Genomic DNA, 22,194 nt, shown 5'->3' with positions numbered 1-22,194 from the left:
GGACGCATCCGTGGACTTGGAGGCTGGCCTGGGCCTGCACCTCCCATCCCTAGCTGCCCGCAGCCCCCAGTGACTCGGGCTCCCCGGGAGAGCCCTCCCCTCTCGGCAGGAGGGGGCCGACTCGGGGAGAAATGGCAGTTTAGGGCCTAGGGGGCCACGTGACCCTCCCCCAGGAATGTGGTGACGTCATCGGGGGCGTGGTCGTCCCCAAAATTAGGGAGGAAGAAGAAAAAGACAGAAAAAGTTTTCTTTTCTGGAGTCCCAAACGAGGTGCGGGACGGAAGAGGGGTTGAAGGCCAGAGGCCCGGGGCTTCAAGACCGCTGTCTGGAGTCCCCCAGTTCCAGGCCATGTCGGGGCCCACCTGGCTGCCCCCGAAGCAGCCGGAGCCCGCCAGAGCCCCTCAGGGGAGGGCGATCCCACGAGGCACCCCGGGGCCTCCACCGGCCCATGGAGCAGGTAAGGCAGCCCTCGTGAGACAGAAGAGCCACCCGGCTGTGGCGCTCACCTCTGTCCTCCGGCTCCAGCCTCTCGCCCTGCCTGCTTCCTCTTGCCCCTTCCCCAAACCGGGGGGAACAGCTGCCTGTGCTCTCTTGGGACCCTAGATTTTGGGGGAGGAGGTAAGGAGGGGCGAAGAGGGCAGCTCCCCAAACGCACACCCCTCCTGTCCTCCGCCACCCCACCTTTGATCTCTCTTCCCTTAACCCAGCACTCCAGCCCCACCCCAGGGTCAATTTTTGCCCCCTCCCATCTGAGCAGTGTTACCAGGCCCCAGGGGGACCGGAGGATCGGGGGCCGGCCTGGGTGGGGTCCCACGGAGTACTCCAGCGCACGCAGGTGAGAACTGGGATTTCGGGGTGGGATGTGCGGCCTCCCCTAGAACTGAGTCTGGGGGACCCAGGACAGGAGAAGGCCTATGGTGATTTGCATTCTTCCCTGCTCTGGCTCCATCCTCAGGGGCTCCTTGCAGACAGGGGGGGCCTTCACCCCGGAAGCCTGGATGCCGAGATAGACTTGCTGAGCAGCACGCTGGCCGAGCTGAATGGGGGTCGGGGTCATGTGCCACGGCGACCAGAGCGACAGGTGACTCTGCCCCTCCTCCCCATTGGCACCCTGCCCCCTTCTCTGGACTCTCAGACCCAGCCCGACACCCCCCCCTCATGTGTGTGATGTGCACCTCAGCATGGAGGAAGCATGGCTGCAAGTACCAACATGTCAGCCACTTAAGGACGGGACCTTGCCAAATGCAAAAGCCTGTGCTTCCCCACACCCAGGGTCATTTCCACAAATGTGGGTCCTGGAAGTGGGGGCCTTGATTACAGCTTCTGGCCTGCGTTTCTCCTTAGGCATACGAGCCCCCACCACCTCCTGCCTACCGCACAGGCTCCCTGAAGCCGAACCCAGCCTCGCCGCTCCCAGCGTCTCCCTATGGGGGCCCCACTCCAGCCTCCTATGCTACTGCCAGCACCCCAGCTGGTCCGGCCTTCCCCGTACAAGTGAAGGTGGCACAGCCAGTGAGGGGCTGCGGTCCACCCAGGCGGGGAGCCTCTCAGGCCTCTGGGCCCCTCCCGGGTCCCCATTTTCCTCTCCCAGGCCGAGGTGAAGTCTGGGGGCCTGGCTATAGGACCCAGAGAGAGCCAGGGCCAGGGGCCAAAGAGGAAGCTGCTGGGGTCTCTGGCCCTGCAGGAGGAGGAAGAGGAGGCGAGCATGGGCTCCAGGTAAGCCCTGGGGAACTGGGATTTCGGGTCCTACAGGCAATGGGACACTGATTGGGTGGGATGGCTGGTGGTGTTTTAGGGGGCTGGTTTTTTTTTTTTTTGAGACAGAGTTTTGCTCTTGTTTGCCCAGGCTGGGGTGCGGTGGTGCCATCTTCGCTCACTGCAACCTCTGCCTCCCGGGTTCAAGTGATCCTCCTGCCTCAGTCTCCCGCGTAGCTGGGATTACAGGCATGCGCCGCCACGATCGGCTAATTTTTGTATTTTTAGTAGTGACGGGGTGAGCCACCACACCTGGCTAAGGGGCTGGTTTTGGAGCAGAGTCAGAGGTCTGGGATGTGGAACAGGTAAGGGCGGGGCCGTGGTATGGGGGAGCAGGATAGAACTGCTCACTGGGGCCAGGCACAGTGGCTCACACCTGTAAGCCCAGCACTTTGGGAGGCTGAGGTGGGTGGATCACCTGAGGTCGCGAGTTTGAGACCAGCCTGACAAACATGGAGAAACCTCGTCTCTACTAAAAATACAAAATTAGCCAGGCATGGTGGGGCGTGCCTGTAATTCCAGCTACTCGGGAGGTTGAGGCAGGAGAATCGCTTGAACCTGGGAGGTGGAGGTTGCAGTGAGCTGAGATCGCGCCATTGCACTCCAGCCTGGGCACTCCAGCCGTTTCAAAAAAACAAAAAGAACTGCTCACAGGCCCCTGGGCTGAGATGTTCTCAGATGAGCTTTCTAGCTGGAATTGCCTGGCCACCTTCAGGGACATTACAGCAGTCCCCAGTCTTTTTGGTACCAGGGACCAGTTTTGGGGAAGACAATTTTTCCATGGACTGGGGAGGGCGATGGATGGGAGGGGGATAGTTTCGGGATGATTCAAGCACATTACATTCATTGTGCACTTTATTTCTGTTATAATAATAATAGAATATACAATATATATAATTGTTTTGTTATATATTACAATGTAACATATAACAATGTAATATATTACAATGTAATATATTACATTGTAATATATAATGAAACAATTATACAACTCATCATCATGCAGGATCAGTGGGAGCCCTGAACTTGTTTTCCTGCAACTAGGCGGTCCCATCTGGGGGTGATGGGAGACACTGACAGATCATCAGGCATTAGATTCTTATAAGGAGCTCGCAAGCTGCATCCCTCGAACGCACAGTTCACAATAGCGTTCACACTTATGAGAATCTAATGCCCTGCTGATCTGAGAGGAGGCGGAGCTGAGGTGGTAATGCAAGTGATGGAGAGTGGCTGTAAATACAGATGAAGCTTTGCTTGCCCATTGCTCACCTGCTGTGCAGCCCTGTTCCTAACAGGCCATGGCCTAGGGGTTGAGGACCCTGGTATTACAGCATCAGGAACTACAGTAGGACCCAGCCCCTGATTCTCACCTTCCAGGTGCCCCTGAGCCAGCCTCCGGAGGATGAGCTGGACAGGCTGACAAAGAAGCTGGTGCACGACATGAACCACCCGCCCAGCGGGGAGTATTTCGGTGAGCTGAGGCTGTGGAGCGGGTGGGGCGTGGGAAGGGAGGCTGGGAGACAGGCGACAGTGGCTTCCTGGGTCTGTGAAGACTGATGCTCTTCTTATCCTCAGGCCAGTGTGGTGGCTGCGGAGAAGATGTGGTCGGGGATGGGGCTGGGGTTGTGGCCCTCGATCGCGTCTTTCATGTGGGCTGCTTTGTGTGTTCTACATGCCGGGCCCAGCTTCGGGGCCAGCACTTCTATGCCGTGGAGAGGAGGGCGTATTGCGAGGGCTGCTACGTGGTGAGTGGCTGGGGCTGTGGGGAGGGAGTCAGCTACTGGATGCAGGGGGCTTCCATCCAAGGTGGGAACTAGAGCATCCAAGCCCAAAGCAGGAACGGTGCTAAAAGCCAGGTGACTGAAAGTGATGTACAAACAGGGAGGAATTCTGCAAGTATCAAGCAAGTAGCTTAACACTGGTGGCTGGAGGGAAGGACGCAGCTCTTACAAGTGTGGAGCATCTTACAGTTAAAGAGAATGTGTTAGATTCCCACGACACCCCTGTGAGGCAGGTATTACTACTGATTCCTGTTTCTCTTTTTCTTTCTTTGTTTTTTTAATGTGAGACAGAGTCTCGCTCTGTTGCCCAGGCTGGGGCGCAGTGGCACAATCTCTGCTCACTGCAACCTCAGCCTCCCCTGGTTCAAGTGATTCTCATGCATCAGCCTCCCGAGTAGTTGGGATTACAGGTGCCCAGCACCACACCCAGCTAATTTTTGTATTTTTAGTAGAGACAGGGTTTTACCACGTTGGCCAGGCTGTTCTTAAACTCCTGGCCTCAAGCAGTCCACCCACTCTGTCCTCCTAAAGTGCTAGCATTACAGGCGTGAGCCACTGCACCCAGCCTGATGCTTGTTTTTCTCATAGTGGTTAAATACTGTGTGTAGTGCTGGGACCTGAACTCAGATCTGGTCAAGTCTGCCTTTCACCGAATTACATGCAGGGGGCTGCAGAAATTAGATGGCTGGGTTGCTGGGGTGCCTGTTGTGCTGCCATGGCTCCCGCCTGCTCCCAGATCTTCCTGCCTTCCTTCCCAACAGGCCACCCTGGAGAAATGTGCCACGTGCTCCCAGCCCATCCTGGACCGGATCCTGCGGGCTATGGGGAAGGCCTACCACCCTGGCTGCTTCACCTGCGTGGTGTGTCACCGTGGCCTCGACGGCATCCCCTTCACGGTGGATGCTACAAGTCAGATCCACTGCATTGAGGACTTTCACAGGTCAGGCCCAGGCTCTACCTAGTCTCACAATGTCTGACCTTTCCTGTCTCTTTCATCTCTTCATGCCCCAGGACTGTCTCTTCCTGTTTCCCACCCCTGGCCCTCCTTCATTCTTTGTTATTATTATTTTTTAGAGACAAGAGTTTCACTCTCTTGCCCAGGCTGGAGTGCAATGGCAAATGATCATAGCTCACTGCAGCCTCCAACTCCTGGGCTCAAGTGATCCTCCCCGCCCAGCCTCCTGAGTATCTGGGACTACAGGTGCACATGCCACCATGCCTGGCTAGTTTTCTTCTTTGTTTTTTGTCAGCTTTTTTTTTTTTTTTTGAGATGGAGTCTCGCTTTGTCACCTAGGCTGGAATGCAGTGGCAGGATCTCAGCTCACTGCAACCTCTGCCTCCTGGGTTCAAGTGATTCACCTGCCTCAGCCTCCCGAGTAGTTGGGATTACAGGCGTGTGCCACCACGCCTTGCTAGCTTTTTTTTCTTTTTTTTTTTTTGTATTTTTAGTAGAGACAGGGTTTCATCATGTTGGCCAAGCTGGTATCAAACTCCTGAGCTCAAGCGATCCACCTGCCTTGGCCACCCAAAGTGCAGGGATTGCAGGCGTGAGCCACTGCACCGTCTTCTTCTGTTTTTTTTTTTTTTTTTTTCTTTTTTGAGACGGAGTCTCGCTGTGTCGCCCAGGCTGGAGTGCAGTGGCGCAATCTCGGCTCACTGCAAGCTCCGCCTCCCGGGTTCCCGCCATTCTCCCGCCTCAGCCTCCCGAGTAGCTGGGACTACAGGCGCCCGCCACTGCGCCCGGCTAGTTTTTTGTATTTTTAGTAGAGACGGGGTTTCACCGTGTTAGCCAGGAGGGTCTCGATCTCCTGACCTCGTGATCCGCCCGTCTCGGCCTCCCAAAGTGCTGGGATTACAGGCTTGAGCCACCGCTCCCGGCCTTCTTCAGTTTTTTAATAAAGACAAGGTCTTGCTGTGTTGCCTAGGCTGGTCTTGAACGCCTGGCATCAAGTGATCCTCCTGCCTTGGCCTCCCAAAGGGGGGGGATTACAGGCTAGAGCCACTGCACCTAGCCTCTCTCATTCTCTTCGACATCATCCCTTCCGCAAGACCTAAGGTCATATCTCTGGCCTCTCTGAATCCCTCCTGTGCCCCACCTTCTCTGGGTTCCATTGTTGGTGCCCTGCAACCCCAAGGCTTGATGGCCTTCTTGGTTCTCTTCCCCTGCAGGAAGTTTGCCCCAAGATGCTCAGTGTGCGGTGGGGCCATAATGCCTGAGCCAGGTCAGGAGGAGACTGTGAGAATTGTTGCTCTGGATCGCAGTTTTCACATTGGCTGTTACAAGTGCGAGGTCAGGGGCCCCCAGCACATGCAAGGGGCTGGCAGTGTCTGGGGTGCTGGGTAGAGCATGAGACGGGGAACACAGAGGTCTGGGGCTGATGGAAATCTGTTGCTTCTTTCTTTCTTTCTTTTTTTTTTTTTTGAGATACAGTCTCGATCTGTGGCCCAGGCTGGAGTGCAGTGACACGATCTTGGCTCACTGCAACCTCCACCTCCCGGGTTCAGGTGATTCTCCTGCCTCAGCCTCCTGAGTAGCTGGGATGACAGGTGCTGGCCACCACACCTGGCTGATTTTTGTATTAGTAGAGACAGGGTTTCACCATATTGGCCAGGCTCGTCTCGAACTCCTGACCTTGTGATCTGCCTGCCTCGGCTTCTCAAAGTGCTGGGATTACAGGCGTGAGCCACCGCACCCGGCCAATTGTTGCTTCTTTTTCAACAGGAGTGTGGGCTGCTGCTCTCCTCTGAGGGTGAGTGTCAGGGCTGCTACCCGCTGGATGGGCACATCTTGTGCAAGGCCTGCAGCGCTTGGCGCATCCAGGAGCTCTCAGCCACCGTCACCACTGACTGCTGAGTCTTCCTAGAAGTACCTGCTGGGTTCTCAGTTCCAGTTCCTATCCTTCGATCGATCACCCTCCCTGACATCCACATGTATGACTTCGTCACCAAATGCTGTCTCCTCTTTCTCCAATCAAGAAATAATAATCCCTCGAGTTTACAAAACACTTCCAAGTCTGCTGTCTCATCTGATTCTCCAGTAGCCCATTACAAGCCCAGTTGTTACTACCTGCATTTCTTTTCTTTTTTTTGAGACGGAGTCTGGCTCTGTCACCCAGGCTGGAGTGCAGTGATGCCATCTCGGCCCACTGCAACCTCCGCCTCCCGGGTTCAAGTGATTCTCTTGCCTCAGCTTCTCGAGTAGCAGGGTTTGCAGGCGCCTGCCACCACGCCTGGCTAATTATTTATTTTTTTGAGATGGAGTCTCACTCTGTCACCCAGGGTGGAGTACAGTGGTGCAATCTCAGCTCACTGGAAGCTCCGCCTCCTGGGTTCATGCCGTTCTCCTGCCTCAGCCTCCCGAGTAGCTGGGACTATAGGCACCCACCACCATGCCCAGCTAATTTTTTGTATTTTTAGTAGAGACAGGATTTCACTCTAGGATGGTCTTGATCTCCTGACCTTGTGATCCACCCACCTCGGCCTCCCAAAGTGCTGGGATTACAGGTGTGAGCCACCACGCCTGGCTCTTTGGTAGAGATGGAGTTTCACCATGTTGGTCAGGCTGGTCTCAAACTCCTGACCTCAAGTGATCTGCCCGCTTCGGCCTCCCAAAGTGTTGGGATTACAGGCGTGAGCCACCGCGCCCGGCCACTGTCTGCATTTTTACATGTGAGGATGCCAGAGCTGAGAGTGACTCCCCCAGATTGCATGGTTCTTTTTTTTTTTTTGTTTTTGTTTTTGTTTTTTTGAGACGGAGTCTCACTCTGTCACCCAAGCTGGAGTGCACTGGCCAGATCTCAGCTCACTGCAAGCTCCGCCTCCTGGGTTCACGCCATTCTCCTGCCTCAGCCTCCCGAGTAGCTGGGACTACAGGCGCCCGCCACCTCGCCCGGCTAGTTTTTTGTATTTTTTAGTAGAGACGGGGTTTCACCGTGTTAGCCAGGATGGTCTCGATCTCCTGACCTTGTGATCCGCCCGCCTCGGCCTCCCAAAGTGCTGGGATTACAGGCTTGAGCCACCGCGCCCGGCCGATTGCATGGTTCTTAAATGGTGGAACCTGGATCTTTTTGGCTCAGGTCCAGTTTTTTTTGACAACTCGTAATCTGTCACTACCCACCTCTCAGTGCTGGGAGCAAGCATGCCTCAGGGAGGAGGCAAGATTTCCTATATGTATCTATTTTGAGACAGGGTCTCACTCTGTTCCCCAGGCTAGAGTGCAGTGGTGCAATTCAAGGCAGCCCTGAACTCCTGGGCTCAAACAGTCCTCCTGGCTTAGCCTCCCCAGTAGCTAGGACCACAGGGGCATCCCACCAAGCCCAGTTATTATTTTTTTGTGCGTAGATGGGATCTTGCTATGTTGCCCAGGCTAGTCCTGAACTCTTGGGCTCAAGTCCTCCCTCCTCAACCTTCCCAAGTGCTGGGATCACAGGTGTGAGCCACTGTGCCTGGCCCTAAATATTCTGTAAAGGGGTCTTTCTATGTTGCCCACGCAGGTCTTCAACTCCTGGGCTCAAGTGATCCTCCCACCTCGGCCTCCCAAAGAGCTGGGACTGCAGGCGTGAGTCACCTCAGCTGGCCTTCCTATTAGGTCTCACACTCAATTCTGAGAGGGGCCTTGGTGTTACTCCAGGGGGTGGCAGTCCACTGAATGTGGGCGGTCCATACTGTTTCCGGCCTTAACTTACAGCCTATATCACCGAAGTACTGAGTGGGGTTAAAACTGAGATCTACCAATTTTACTTAAAGATGGGGCGTCTTTGTCGAGGAAGATCAGGAATGGTGGACTTTGCATTTAGTGCGCACTGTGGCACCCAATTTTGGCTGGATATTTGGAGCAGAAAATGGTGGGAGACGATGCTTTAAAATGGTTGCTTCCATCTTCCATGCCCTAAACGCGCTTCCCAAGTCCACATCCTGCCCGAGGAGAGGACGAAACCACCCCCGGTGACGTCAGGAGGCCCGTAGGGAGAACATGGCTGGATGAGAACTGGCTCAGACCCCCCCACACATCCGGGGTCGCGCGCTCCTCGACTTTGGCCCTCGGAAGCTCTCCCTTCGCGCCCAGAGGGCTCCTTCGCCCCTCGAGGCCGCGCTTGGCCCAGCCGAGTTCCCGTAGTTCCTAAAATTCGAGCCGTTCTCGTCTCGAAAAGCCGCGCGAGACTTGCGAGAACCCAGCCCCTTCCCGTCACGCCCTGCTTTCCCCGCCCATCGCTCTCGGTTTGTTAGTTCCAGTTCGGGCCGCGAGGGGGGAGCTTTGTGCCTCGGAGGCGTGGGTGACGCTGGCGCAGCGCGGGCCGCGCTCGCTACCGCCCATCCTTGGTTGTCCCACTTTTGTTCCCCTCTCTTCGGCCCTGTAACCAAGAGCTCCGTCTTCGTCTCGCCCTCCTCGTCGTCCTCGTCGGGCGCCCGCGGCCCAGGTCGCCCTGAAATCCAGCCCGTCCGAGCGCGAGTCCAACGGCCGCGGCCGCTCCCAGGTGGGGGAGGGGAGGAGCCTGGGGGGTCCCGCTGGGGCGGGAGAGGAACCGGGGGCCCCGGGGGCGTGCGGGGAGACCCTCGGGGCGAGTGGAAGCGTTGGAGCCGCGTCCTCAGGCCCAGGATGGTGGGGGCCGCGGAGGGCTGGCCTTGGCGGGAGGGAAGCAGGCGAGGTGCCCGCGAGGGACGATCTCTTCCTCCGCTTGTCCTTTTGCACCACCCTGACCGCCCCTCCCCGGTCTCCAGGCCCCCTCAGACCGCGCCATGGGTGACAGTGATGACGAGTACGATCGAAGGCGCAGAGACAAGTTCAGAAGAGAGCGCAGCGACTACGACCGTTCCCGCGAGAGAGATGAAAGACGTCGAGGGGACGATTGGAATGACAGGTGAACCGTTTTTAACTTCTTGTCCGCATTTAACGCCGTTTCACTCTACCCGCGTCGCTTTTCTTTTTCCCCCTTGTAATTTTTATGAGGGCAAACCCTATGAAATGGCTCATTGGATCGTTTGCTGTTGTTCAGCCTATTTGTTGTTGGCCAAGTAACAGCCTATTTGTTGTGTGGCTTGGTTTTTGAAATTCTCTGCAGATCAGAGCAATAGAGCTAAGAGTTTGAGAATGAAGAAGCACTGTTTATACATGCACGAAAAACGTGCTTTTTTGCTTTCTTTTTGTTTTGTTATGGAGATGGGGTCTTGTTCTGCCCTGGCTGGAGTGCATTGGTGCAGTCATAGCAGCTTCCACCTCCTGGGCTCAACCGATCCTCCTGCCTCAGCCTCCTGAGAAGTTGAGAGTACAGGGAGAGGCCATCACGCCCGGCTAACTTTTAAAAATTATTATTGTTATTATTTCGAGACAGAGTCTCGCTCTGTCGCCTAGCCTGGAGTGCAGTGGTGCAATCTTGGTTCACTGCAGCCTCCGCCTCTGGGGTTCAAGTAATTCTCCTGCCTCAGCCTCCCGAGTAGCTGGGATTGCAGGCACCCGCCACCATGCCTGGCTAATTTTTGTATTTTTAGTAGAGACGGGATTTCACCTTGTTGGCCAGGCTGGTTTGGAACTCCTGACCTCGGGTGATTCACCCGGCTAAGCCTCCCAAAGTGCTGGGATTATAGGCGTGAGCCACAGTACTTGGTCTAAAATTATTTTTTGTAGAGACAGAGTCTTGCTCTCTTGCCCAGCTTGTAAATTATGTTTTAGGAAGAGTGCTTCAGAAAAATAGTAATGTAGAGTTGATCTGACTGGAGAGGTTGTCAGACTATTTCCCTGACAGTATATGATTAGGTTTCTTGTCACTGTTTTGCCTAAAATCTCAGAGTTCATTGGGTGGTGCTGATTGGATTAATTGATTATAAGATGTGGTTATTGACCTTAGGATGTTACAGCGTGGGCTTGGCCTGGGGGTTCAGAATGGCCATGGATGTATTCTGTAAATGAGTATACATAGCGGAAGTTATAAAGAGGGTAAGCATTAAGGGAACAGATCTCTAAAGGAGGGGAGCGGTGCTGGAGGTGGTGTGTCAGGGACCCACTGGAAAGTGACACTTAGCTAGACTTAGAAAGATAAGTGGGAATTCCCCAGACATGAGTGACACGAACAGCTTGGAGTTGTGGACATAATGTGTGCTTTTAGCGTATTCTAGTTTGGTTAGAGTCCTGTTTCTCAGGATATCCGCAGACCATAGGGAGTCTCCGAGGCTAAAATTATTTTTTGTGGTAATGTTTACATATTATTGTCATTTCCACTGATGGTGCCATAGCAGTGGTGGGTAAAACTGCTGATGCTTTAGCAAACATCAAGGCAGTGACAGCAAAGAGTTTAAAAAAAAAAAAAAGCTGGCTGGGCGCGGTGGCTTACACCTGTAATCCCAGTACTTTGGGAGGCCAAGACGGGCAGATCATGAGGTCAAGAGATCGAGACCATCCTGGCCAACATTGTGAAACCCCATCTCTACTAAAAATAGAAAAAGTTAGCCAGGCGCGGTGGTACGCACATGTAGTCCCAGCTACTTGGGAGGCTGAGACAGGAGAATCACTTGAACCTGGGAGGCAGAGGTTGCAGTGAGCCGAGATCGCACCACTGCACTCCCGCCTGGCGACAGAGCAAGACTACGTCTCAAAAAAAAGGCCAGTTCCATCAATGGTTCTTGATGAAAAAGTAAAACATTTAATTTGATTAAATTGGACTCTTGACTGTATGTCTTTGTTTTTGACATAAAATGTCTCTGTGTTGCCCAGGTTGGAGTGCAGTGGTGCAATCTCAGCTCACTGCAGCCTCCACCTCCTGGGTTCAAGCGATTCTCCTGCCTCAGCCTCCCGAGTAGCTGGGACTCCTGACCTGAGTCAAGTGATCCACCTGCTTCGGCCTCTCAAAGTGCTAGGATTACAGGCCTGCATTAGTTGTCTTGAGCAAGAGTATGCATGTGATTGAGTGAGCTGAACTAACAGCTTTTTTCCATGGGATGTTATTTTTACTTGAATGAATGACAAACAGTGATTGTTCATGCTTGGGTATTTGGCAGACATCTTGAAAATGAACTGAGAACCTGTTACTTTAGTGTAAGCTGTCAGTATTTGTTGCCAGTGATGAAGTAGAACTTTCCAGTGAAAATTAAAATTTTGGGCCGACGCAGTGGCTCATGCCTGTAATCCCAATACTTTGGGAGGAGAAGGTGGGTGGATTGCTTGAGCCCAGGAATTTGAGAACAACCTGGGCAATGTGGTGAAACCTGTCGGTACAAAAAAATACAAAAATTAGCTGGGAGTGGTGGCACATGCCTGTAGTCCCAGCTACTCAGGAGGCTGAGGCGGGAGGATGGCTTGAGCCTGGGAGGCCTAGGTGGGAGTGAGCCTTGATTGCACCACTGCACTCCAGCTTGGGCAACAGAGAGATAGCATGTCTAAAAAAAAAAAGGAAATTAAAATTTTGGAAAACTTCTATCTGCTAATGTGAGCTTGATAGCTTCCCATTAAGTAAAGACTTTTTTGGTGGGATAGGCAGTGATGCTGATGCATACATTTTGATATTGTGTTAGACATACCAAAGTCCATTCAAAGGGCAAGATAGAAGAGTGCATTTTAATGTAGCAGAGAAAGAAATATTCACTGATACTATTTCAGATTGAAGGTTCTAACTAGCCTGTGAGAAACTACTTCCGTCTTGGACAAGGTAGCATAAAGAAAAGAAAAAAAAAGAACCAATTTCTTATTGAATTTTGGGTAGTATCCAAAATGAATGTCTACAGTTAATCTGAAAAGGCTTTTTCAACTCTTTATTAGTGTGAGGCCTGATTTTCTGTTTTTTTTTTTTTTTTTAAATGGGGTGTTACTCTGTTGCCCAGGTTGGAGTGCAGTGGCACAGTCATGGCCATGGGTCACTGCAGCCTTGACTTCCCCAGGCTCAGGTGATCCTCCCATCTCAGCCTCCTGATTAGTTGGGACTACAAGTGTATGCCACCACACCCAGCTAATTTTTTTTTTTCTTTCTCTTTTTTTTTTTTTTTGAGATGGAGTCTCACTCTGTTGCCCAGCCTGGAGTATAGTGGCATGATCTGGGCTCACTGCAATGTCCGCCTCCTGGGTTCAAGCGATTCTCTCACCTCAGCCTCCGAAGTAGTTGGGATTACAGGTGCCTACCACCATGACTGGCTAATTTTTGTGTATTTAGCAGAGACAGGGTTTTGCCATGTTGGCCAGGCTGGTCTCAAACTTCTGACCTCAAGTGATCTGCCCGCCTTGGCCTCCCAGAGTGCTGGGATTACAGGAGTGAGCCACCACTTCTAGCCAGCCAGCTAATTTCTGTATTTTTAGTAGAAAGGTGGTTTCACCATGTTGCCCCAGCCTGGTCTTGAACTCCTGGGCTCAGGCAATCCACCTGATTTGGCCTTCCAAAGTGCTAGCATTCATTACAGATGTGAGCCACCATGCCCAGCCTGCCTCCTTTTTCAAGTAGAATGGAATATCTCAACAGATTCAGTGTAGAAGCTATCCTCTACAAAGCCAGAACTTGGAGAGACTGGTGACAATGTAAAAACAATGCCACTTTTTCTCACCAGAATTTTTCTGGAAAATAATCACTTTTCATAAAAACGTGATCTATTTCATCTTACTGTGTAATTTAAAAATGAAGGTTTTGGAACATTTTGTTTTAATTTTGAATATAGTAAGTATTGATAGATGTAACCCACATAAGCAGAAACTCTTTGATGTCCTCAGTCATTTTTAAGAGTATTAAGGGGCCGAGGCAGGAGAATTGCTTGAGCCCAGGAGGCAGAGGAGCAGAGGCGAGAGTGAGGTTGCGCTACTGCACTCCAGCCTGAGTGACAGAGTGAGACTGTCTCCAAAGAAAAAGAAGAAGAAGATGAGGATGGGGGAGGCTGGTGACTGGTTGGGAGGTTGGTGACTAGTGGGGAGGCTGGTGACTGGTCGAGAGGCTGGAGTGACAGCCAGGAGCCCAAGTTAAAACAACAGTGTTGCTTACTGGCATTGAAGTAAGGGTGTGATGTGATGAGACTTGTGTTTGAGGAAGGTCCGCCTGCCAGTGGGGAGACAGAAGCGAGAGACCAGAAGCAGGTGGGCAGCCAGGGGTGCAGGAGCCACACTGGACAAGGACAAGGACTAGGACAGGTTGTGTGGGAATGGCAGAGTGTGGGACAGCTTTGATAGGCTTTGAGGCAGAGGATTAGCAGGTGCAGTAATTAGCGGTGAGGGTAGTGAATGACAGCTGGGGAGAGATGCTGTTCTGTTACAGCAGAGTGGGGAGCGGGGGGAAGAAAAGACATTTGGACCCATAATGGTGGGATGAATAGGCTTGATTCTGTTTTTTTTTTTTTTTTTTTGCGGGGGACAGAGTCTTGCTCTGTTGCTCAGGCTGGAGTGCAGTGGTGCGATCTCAGCTCACTGCAAGCTCCGCCTCCCAGGTTCACGCCATTCTCCTGCCTCAGCCTCCTGAGTAGATGGGACTAAGGGCGCCCGCCACCACAACCGGCTAATTTTGTTTGTATTTTTAGTAGAGACTGGGTTTCACAGGATGGTCTTGATCTCCTGACTTTGTGATCCACCTGTCTTGGCCTCCCAAAGTGCTTGGATTACAGGCGTGAGCCACCGTCCCCGGCCAAATAGGCTTGATTCTGACAGGTTGAATTTGAGGGGGTGATGGACTTCTAGTGGGGGATGATTTTAATAAAGTTCTTTTTATTTTTAGAGACAGGGTCTCCCTCTGTCACCCGGGCTGAATGCACTGTTGCAATCGAAGCCTGCCGCAGCCCCGACCTCCTGCCCGTGAACGGGCCTGTAGCAGGGGTGATTCGTGTGGGTCTGGAGCTCAGGCGGAAGGCCAGGCTGAGAGAACAGTTGGAGAACCATCAGTTCTTGGGTATTGGCTGAACTCATGGAGTTAGACAAGAATCTTTGTTTTGTTTTGTTTTGAGACAGGGTCTCTGTTGCCAAGACTGGAGTGCAGTGGCTTGCCCCGACTAGAGAAAAATCTTTTTCTGTTAGGAGTGAAGTTTTATAATTGTAGGGTTTTTAGTCTGGTATCTCAGGGTGTAAGAAGGGCCTGTTTAAGAGCGTGGCTGTGGCATATCCAGCTGTATCTTTAATTATTGTTACCTTTTTAAAAAATAAAAAATTTTTTATAGGGATGGGGTCTCACTATTGCCCAGGTTGGTCTTGAACTGGCCTCAAGTGATCTTCTGCCTCGGCCTCTCAAAGTGCTTGGATTACAGGCATGAGCCACCGTGCCCGGCCTTTAATTTTTGTTACTTGTTCTTACCTCTAGAGAGTGGGACCGTGGCCGTGAGCGCCGTAGTCGGGGTGAATATCGGGACTATGACCGGAATCGGCGAGAGCGCTTCTCGCCACCTCGCCATGAACTCAGCCCGCCACAGAAGCGCATGAGGCGAGACTGGTGAGATGGAGTGGTTTCCCTCTCCTCCCCTTCGCCTCAGTTCCACCTGGGCCTCCCCTTTCTCCCCTCACCTGTGCCTAAATCTTTGTCATTTCCTTTTCTCAACTTCCCATCACCCATCGTTTCTTTGTCCCTTGAAACCCTTGTCTGGGAGACCATGCTATGTGTACCCCTGTCTGTCTGTCCTCCTTCATGCTCTGGGGAGGTGACTCCCTTCTCTGCCTTACTTTTGTGTCCCCCACCCTCAGGGATGAGCACAGCTCTGACCCATACCACAGTGGCTATGAGATGCCCTATGCTGGGGGGGGTGGGGGCCCAACTTATGGCCCCCCTCAGCCCTGGGGCCACCCCGACGTCCACATCATGCAGCACCATGTCCTGCCTATCCAGGCCAGGTAAGGGCCGGGCTTTTCGGGAGAAGGGGCTTGATAGGCCTGGGGGATGGATGGGGTTGCTGAAGGCCATGGCTGAAGCCAGGGAGTGGGTCAGGCCCACAGAGACATGTCCCTGGGATGGGGGTAGTAGCTGTTGGGGTTTGGGGTGATGCCCATGGTGGGCAAAGGAGGGGGCACCTAGCTACTTTGGCCCCCGTAGCCTCCAACCCTTCCCCAACAACCAAGCCTTTCTGACCGGGGTCCCCTCCAGGCTGGGCAGCATCGCAGAAATCGATCTGGGTGTGCCGCCGCCTGTGATGAAGACCTTCAAGGAGTTTCTCCTCTCCCTGGATGACTCGGTGGATGAGACGGAGGCCGTCAAGCGCTATAATGACTATAAGCTGGATTTCCGGAGGCAGCAGATGCAGGATTTCTTCCTGGCGCACAAAGATGAGGAGTGGTGAGTGCCCCTGCTTCCCTGGACCTCTGCCCTGGCATGTCCCCCTGGCCCCGCTGGTGGAGCCGCGGCCCTGTCCTCTTCCCAGTTTCCCCTGTCCGGAACTTTCTGGGGGCGGGGGTCGGGAAGTATGACAGCATTGGCTGATGGGGTCTCCCCGTCACTTCAGCGACTGCCACTGCCCCCACCCTGCCCTATCTCCTGTCCTGCTGTCCTCAGAGAGTGGGACATCTCCAGGCAGCAGGCCAGAGCCACCTGGCCCCTTGAGGCAGCAAACAGGCCGCTTCCCACTTGCTGGTGTTGGGTCATTGTCATCCCTGATCACCAGGACCCCGTGTGGCTGTGGCGTCCTCCTAAAGCGACGAGTGAATCCAGACAGGAAAAGCAAAGATCTCAGGGTCGTTTGACAGAAAAAGAATTTTAATTTTTTTTTCCTTTTGTGGATGTTTTAATTTTAATCAACCATCTTTTCCCCCCTTCCTGCTCCTCCTCCTCCTCATCCTCTTTCTGCTCCTCCTCCTTGAAAAGAGCCAGAACTGGGAACTACACCCGCTCATCGACGGAGCTCGGAGCAAACCCACCTCCACCCCCACCATACCCAGCCCATACATGAGCCCCTGGGCTGAGCTGCGCGGCCCCGGCCAGGCAGACAGGCAGGGCACTGCTGTGCACAATGCAGCGGTTTAGCTGAATGTGATTGCTCAGGCAGCTAGCCAGTCAGGCCCCACTGCGGAGTCCCGCGGGGCAGGGCATCTCGGCCGGGCGCCCAGCCAGGAGCCAGCCGGTGGCCCACCAGCCAGCATGGGCCCTGGGCGCCGCTAGTTAAATCTTGAGCTCTGTTTGACCAAGCGGCCAAGGTAAAGATCCTGGAGGTGATGCCTGCGGCTTTCCTTTCCTCCTCCGCCCCACTCGTGGTTCTGTTCTGTCTTCGCTGTCCCCTCTCAAATTGCTCTGTGTCTTTGTCCTAATCTTTCACGCACTTTCATTCTTCTCTGTCCCTGTTCTTGCTCCCTGCCTAACACTGCCTTCCGCCCTGTTGGTTTTTTCAGTTTCTCTCTCTTTAGTTTTTCCCTTTGTTTTGGTTTCTGGGACTTTCTCACACTCTCCCCTTTCCTCCCTTTCCCCTTTTCCTCATACTCCTCATTTCTTCTGTTTTCCCCCTGAGGTCCTATTTGAATGTTTTATTTTTCTTTTCCTCCCTAACCTTCCAGCCCTCTCCTCTCTCTCCCCTGTGGGCAGGACCTGAGGCTCTAAAGGGCACTCCAGTCTCTCCCTTCGGTCTTTCCTGTCCCTTCACCGTCTTGCTTATCTTCCCTCGGGTGGAGAAAGGTGCCCTGCCTCTGGGCTTTTGCTATCTGGCCCCCTGTCTTCCACCTCGGGGTGGAGGGAGTTGGCGGGAGCAGTTTTTGAATGACTGCAGTTTGGGGTTGGTGAGGAGAGGGAGGTTCTTCAGGGCCTGCTATTTCCTGAGCCTTCCTCTCTGAAGCTTTGGGAAATGACACCTTTTGACTAGTTAGCATTTCCCAGAGACTTAAAGTGGTAAATCTGCCTCTCCAACCCTGGCGTCCCCCTGTAGTCATTGGTCTTCCCAAATCCAGAGCTCTTAGTTCCTGGTTTTCCCCCAGATCTTCTCAGAGCACAGCTTCTGGTTCCTTTTGGGGTGTTGGGTGGTTCTAGTGCACCCCTATCCCCTAATCTCTCTGTTTTGATGACCTTTTATGGGTGTGAGAGGATGGGGGCTATGCCCTGTCTTTCCTGGGCCCCTTCCCACATCCTGGCTTTGGCTTCCAGTAATTGTTTTGTCTTTCCCTCCCCCACTTCGTTCCCAGGTTTCGGTCTAAGTACCACCCAGATGAGGTGGGGAAGCGTCGGCAGGAGGCCCGGGGGGGCCTGCAAAACCGTCTGAGGGTCTTCCTGTCCCTCATGGAGACTGGCTGGTTTGATAACCTTCTCCTGGACATAGACAAAGCTGATGCCATCGTCAAGATGCTGGATGCAGGTGTGTGGATTTGAAGGGGTGGCAGGCATCTGGGGTGGGTGTATCTGGGGACCAGGTAGACGTGGGTTGACAGGAGCCAGGGCCCTGGGGCTGTGAACTCTGTTCCCTTTGTTGGCAGCTGTGATTAAGATGGAAGGAGGCACAGAGAATGATCTCCGCATCCTGGAGCAGGAGGAGGAGGAGGAGCAGGCAGGAAAGCCTGGGGAGCCCGGCAAGAAAGAGGAAGGACGGGCTGGAGCAGGCCTTGGGGATGGGGAGCGTAAAACAAATGACAAGGACGAGAAGAAGGAAGACGGCAAGCAGGTCCGAGCGCCGGGCCTCTAGTGCTGCCTCGGGGTCCAAAGGAGCTACAAGTGGGGGGCTGTGTTCTGGGAGGGGTGGGGAAAATGAACCTGTGGCCTCAGCTGTCGGGGTGGGGGCCCTCTGATAAAGGTGGAAGGGGAAGTTTGACATCCCCAGTGGTTGTCTCTTCCCATAGTCTGAGAACGACAGTTCTAATGATGACAAAACAAAGAAGTCGGAGGGTGATGGGGACAAGGAAGAGAAGAAAGAAGACTCTGAGAAAGAAGCCAAAAAGGTGAGGTGTCTGTGGCCTGGGATCAGAGTGTCGTTGCTGGGGTCCTGGCACACTGACTTGTCCCCTCTGCTGTGGCTTGCTCAGAGTAGCAAGAAGCGGAACCGGAAGCACAGCGGGGACGACAGCTTTGATGAGGGCAGTGTGTCGGAGTCCGAGTCAGAGTCAGAGAGCGGCCAGGCTGAGGAGGAGAAGGAGGAGGCCGGTAGGGTTTCTTTTCTGCTTCTAAAGTGCATTCTAATGTGGGTGGGGAGGTGAGAGGTTGGTGATGTTGATGTGGGAGGGAGGGTGGCTTTTAGGGGAAAGCTTCTCTATTCTCCCCACCAAAATCAGTAATAAAAACGCACCAACTCCTTCCTACCCGTTCCTGCCCAGAAGAAGCGCTCAAGGAGAAGGAGAAGCCCAAGGAAGAAGAATGGGAGAAGCCCAAGGATGCCGCTGGGCTGGAGTGCAAGCCGCGGCCGCTGCATAAGACCTGCTCCCTCTTCATGCGCAACATTGCGCCCAACATCTCCCGGGCTGAGATCATCTCCGTGAGTGGGGACCCATGGAGTCAGGGCAGGGCCAATGGAGAAGTGGAGGGCAGAGGGAAGGCAGTGGGGCCCTGCCTGTGACAGATGCCCCCGTTTCACCTGCTAGGGAGGCCCGTTCCCCAGGGCCCATGGCCTCTTGAGGACTAGTCCTGATCACGCCATTGGCTTTCAGGTGCTGGTGTTCTGAAGCCCTTTAGTGGGTTTTCCCTGCCCAAGGATGGGAAGAGTGACAGAGCAGTTAGTCCTAGGGTTCTGAGGACAATGGGGGATTGGAGGAAGAAGCGAATGAATCCTTGAGTCACTACATGGGGCTGGTTTTCTGCTTCTTGCAGCTTTGTAAAAGGTACCCAGGCTTTATGCGGGTGGCGCTCTCAGAGCCCCAGCCAGAGAGGAGGTGAGTAACTCGGTGCGTTGGAGGGAAAAATGCAGGGGAATGTTAATGGCCAACACCAATTCTCTTGCTTGACTGCGCTAACATTTTCTTTCTTGTGTAGGTTTTTCCGTCGTGGCTGGGTGACCTTCGACCGCAGTGTTAACATTAAAGAGATCTGTTGGAACCTGCAGAACATCCGAGTGAGTGCTGGGGGTGGGACTTTGGGGAAGAGGAAGGGAGGCTCTCTGTGCCCCACGGGACCTCTGCATGACTTTGTTCATCTGATAGTCTAGTTGTTCTACATCCTCTTTGACCGTTTCGTCTGCCTACATTGTCTCTGGGCAAGGCTCTAGGGCTGTTACCATGGACAGGACCTATGTGGTCCCCGTCCCCAGGGAGCTCGCAGTGCTCAATCTGATCAATCGCTGGTGCTCAAGATGGGAGGGTCTTAGAGCTGCTACTTCTCTGGCAAGTGGGGTAAGTGGGATAAGCTTCCAATGACATGTGCCCTCCAGCTCCGGGAGTGCGAGCTGAGCCCTGGTGTGAACAGGGACCTGACCCGGCGCGTTCGCAATATCAATGGCATCACCCAGCACAAGCAGATTGTGCGCAACGACATCAAGCTGGCGGCCAAGCTGATCCACACGCTGGACGACAGGACCCAGCTTTGGGCCTCGGAACCAGGGACACCTCCCCTGCCAACGGTCAGTGACTCCCCAGAGTACTTTGTCAGAAGCAGCTGATGGTGCCTCTGCTGTGGGCACCTCTGACTTCACCTATCTGTAGCTTTAAGCCCTTGCACCCACTCGCCTGCTCACTCATTTGTCCCTTCCTGTGTGGGTAGCACCTTCTCCAGCTTCCAGCAGAATGGGGGAATGCTAGTGATCATTTGTGGCTGGGGTGGAACAAAAGCTAAAATGAAGACAAATCTCAAGGGGGCAAAAGGCGCCAGTTATGTCCAGTGAACTCTTGTTCCCTCGCTCTTTCACTTGTGGTAGGTCTCAGGTTACCTCCCCTGAAGGTCCTTCTCTGCCTTACTTGCCTGTCTTCCTCCCACCAGAGCCTGCCCTCACAAAACCCGATCTTGAAGAATATCACCGACTACCTGATCGAGGAAGTGAGCGCCGAAGAGGAGGAGCTGCTGGGGAGCAGCGGGGGCGCCCCTCCTGAGGAGCCTCCTAAGGAAGGGAACCCGGCAGAGATCAACGTGGAGCGGGATGAGAAGTTGATCAAGGTGCCAGTGGCAGCGTGGGGCACGTGGGGGCTCAGGTGGTGAGGGCAGGAGCTGAGCACTCACACTCACTTCCCTTAGGTCTTGGACAAGCTCCTCCTTTACCTGCGCATTGTGCATTCCTTGGATTATTACAACACCTGTGAGTACCCCAACGAGGACGAGATGCCCAATCGTTGTGGCATCATCCACGTTCGGGGGCCCATGCCACCCAACCGCATCAGTCACGGGGAAGGTGAGCTCCAGGTTCCCCTTTGTCGCCGGCTGCCCTTGGCCTCGCTCCTCCAGACCCTTGCCACCATCCTTCCTTCCGGCTCCCTTCCCAACCTTCCTTCCTCTGTTCCCAAACCACAGTGCTGGAGTGGCAGAAGACGTTTGAGGAGAAGCTCACGCCGTTGCTGAGTGTGCGAGAGTCGCTGTCAGAGGAAGAGGCCCAGAAGATGGGGCGCAAAGACCCAGAGCAGGAAGTGGAGAAGTTCGTCACCTCCAACACGCAGGAACTGGGCAAGGATAAGTGGCTGTGTCCTCTCAGTGGCAAGAAATTCAAGGTCTGGGATGTTGGAGAATGGCCGTGCTACGGTGGTGGGAGGTGGAGTTGAGACAGGAAGCCCCCTAAAAGACAGGAAGCCCCCTAAAGGCCTGGGCAGGGGTGGGGGAACTCACTGGACTGGCAGATGGGAGCTGGAAATCCTTCCAGGTCGGGCCTGGGAGCCAGGCAACCATTACCTGGCTGTCCTGACCCCTCTCCTCTCTCCACCCAGGGTCCTGAGTTTGTGCGCAAACATATCTTCAACAAGCATGCAGAGAAAATTGAGGAAGTGAAAAAGGAGGTGGCGTTTTTTAACAACTTCCTCACTGATGCCAAGCGCCCAGCTCTGCCTGAGATCAAGCCAGCCCAACCACCTGGCCCTGCCCAGAGTAAGATACGATTTATGAAGGTCACATGTCCCTTCTCCCTTGATTACCCAGGGACTGCCGTTTCTCTTTAACATGTCACCCCGAGAAGTTTCTGCCCCATCCTCAGGCCATAGCCCTAGAAGTCAATTGTACCCATCCCCCTCCCGTCCCCGCAGTAATTCATGTCCCTGTCCGTGTTGTACTCCCCCCAGGTTTGACCCCGGGACTCCCCTACCCACACCAGACTCCCCAGGGCCTGATGCCCTACGGTCAGCCCCGGCCCCCGATCTTGGGCTATGGAGGTAAGTACAGGAGGGAGATGAAGGGGCTTGGTGAGTGTGTGGCGTTGGGAGAAGGAAACAGAGGATAGAGTTGAGGACATAGTTTTGCAACTCAACACTAATCTCTGTCATAGCTGGTGCTGTCCGCCCTGCAGTCCCCACAGGAGGCCCTCCATACCCCCATGCCCCATACGGTGCTGGTCGAGGGAACTACGATGCTTTCCGAGGCCAGGGAGGTTATCCTGGGAAACCTCGCAACAGGTAAGGAGGAGGGCAGACACCCAAGCTTTGTTGCTGCCTGCAAACTCCCTTTTGGGAGCCCCCAGCTGTCATCCTTTACCTCTCATCTCACAGGATGGTTCGGGGAGACCCAAGGGCCATTGTGGAATATCGGGACCTGGATGCCCCAGACGATGTTGATTTCTTTTGAACTGTCCACCGTTCCTCACTCCTGTATCATCCATACTCGTGACTACCTTGTCCCATCCAGCTCTGAGAATTTTTTGTACGATCAGCCTTACTGCCAATAAAAGCACTTCCACAGGGTTCCTGACTCTCGTGTGT

General features: G+C 53.9%; 2 protein-coding genes and 1 long non-coding RNA gene across 9 annotated transcripts; 2 read left to right on the top strand and 1 right to left on the bottom strand.

Moving 5' to 3' along the window:
- The first annotated feature begins 3 nt into the window (after nucleotides 1-3).
- Nucleotides 4-6,541, top strand: TRIP6 (thyroid hormone receptor interactor 6). Of its 2 annotated transcripts, XM_010377739.2 has the most exons (9): nucleotides 11-457; nucleotides 708-835; nucleotides 956-1,081; nucleotides 1,345-1,716; nucleotides 3,133-3,226; nucleotides 3,331-3,500; nucleotides 4,298-4,476; nucleotides 5,706-5,826; nucleotides 6,259-6,541. In XM_010377739.2, the coding sequence occupies exons 1-9, from the start codon at nucleotides 349-351 to the stop codon at nucleotides 6,388-6,390; spliced, it is 1,431 nt and encodes a 476-aa protein (XP_010376041.1). In that variant the 5' UTR covers nucleotides 11-348; the 3' UTR covers nucleotides 6,391-6,541. The 2 variants fall into 2 exon arrangements, with proteins under 2 accessions (XP_030788182.1, XP_010376041.1); XM_030932322.1 differs by lacking the exon at nucleotides 5,706-5,826 and having other exon boundaries at nucleotides 4-457.
- A 1,452-nt stretch (nucleotides 6,542-7,993) lies between these two features.
- SRRT (serrate, RNA effector molecule) lies at nucleotides 7,994-22,176 on the top strand. 6 transcript variants are annotated; one of them, XM_010377743.2, is made up of 20 exons: nucleotides 7,994-9,010; nucleotides 9,255-9,394; nucleotides 14,783-14,911; nucleotides 15,160-15,306; nucleotides 15,557-15,745; nucleotides 17,572-17,741; nucleotides 17,860-18,044; nucleotides 18,220-18,318; nucleotides 18,403-18,520; nucleotides 18,694-18,848; nucleotides 19,181-19,242; nucleotides 19,343-19,421; nucleotides 19,737-19,925; nucleotides 20,282-20,455; nucleotides 20,534-20,687; nucleotides 20,807-21,000; nucleotides 21,214-21,370; nucleotides 21,562-21,651; nucleotides 21,765-21,891; nucleotides 21,985-22,176. In XM_010377743.2, the coding sequence occupies exons 2-20, from the start codon at nucleotides 9,273-9,275 to the stop codon at nucleotides 22,058-22,060; spliced, it is 2,616 nt and encodes an 871-aa protein (XP_010376045.1). In that variant the 5' UTR covers nucleotides 7,994-9,010; nucleotides 9,255-9,272; the 3' UTR covers nucleotides 22,061-22,176. The 6 variants fall into 6 exon arrangements, with proteins under 6 accessions (XP_010376045.1, XP_010376044.1, XP_030788598.1 ...); XM_010377742.2 differs by having other exon boundaries at nucleotides 18,691-18,848; XM_030932738.1 differs by having other exon boundaries at nucleotides 21,550-21,651; nucleotides 21,985-22,175.
- On the bottom strand, nucleotides 20,152-21,244 carry LOC115898294. The gene is made up of 2 exons (XR_004058010.1): nucleotides 21,116-21,244; nucleotides 20,152-21,026 (listed from the first exon to the last, which is right to left on the bottom strand). It is a non-coding gene; the product is annotated as an uncharacterized LOC115898294 (long non-coding RNA).
- Nucleotides 22,177-22,194: the final 18 nt, after the last annotated feature.

Source organism: Rhinopithecus roxellana, chromosome 6, assembly GCF_007565055.1.
Source record: "Rhinopithecus roxellana isolate Shanxi Qingling chromosome 6, ASM756505v1, whole genome shotgun sequence".
Lineage (NCBI taxonomy): Eukaryota > Metazoa > Chordata > Mammalia > Primates > Cercopithecidae > Rhinopithecus > Rhinopithecus roxellana.
Note: the sequence above shows the minus strand (reverse complement) of the source record. Positions and strands in the feature narration are given on the sequence as shown.

Excerpts from the sequence above, each read along its gene's own strand:
- TRIP6 (XM_010377739.2), top strand. The coding sequence starts at position 349 with ATGTCGGGGCCCACCTGGCTGCCCCCGAAGCAGCCGGAGCCCGCCAGA. Across the intron at positions 1,717-3,132 it reads GAGGCGAGCATGGGCTCCAG|GTGCCCCTGAGCCAGCCTCC; the intron begins GTAAGCCCTGGG and ends CTCACCTTCCAG. Across the intron at positions 3,501-4,297 it reads ATTGCGAGGGCTGCTACGTG|GCCACCCTGGAGAAATGTGC; the intron begins GTGAGTGGCTGG and ends CCTTCCCAACAG.
- SRRT (XM_010377741.2), top strand. The coding sequence starts at position 9,273 with ATGGGTGACAGTGATGACGAGTACGATCGAAGGCGCAGAGACAAGTTC. Across the intron at positions 9,395-14,782 it reads GGGGACGATTGGAATGACAG|AGAGTGGGACCGTGGCCGTG; the intron begins GTGAACCGTTTT and ends TCTTACCTCTAG. Across the intron at positions 20,456-20,533 it reads GGGATGAGAAGTTGATCAAG|GTCTTGGACAAGCTCCTCCT; the intron begins GTGCCAGTGGCA and ends CACTTCCCTTAG.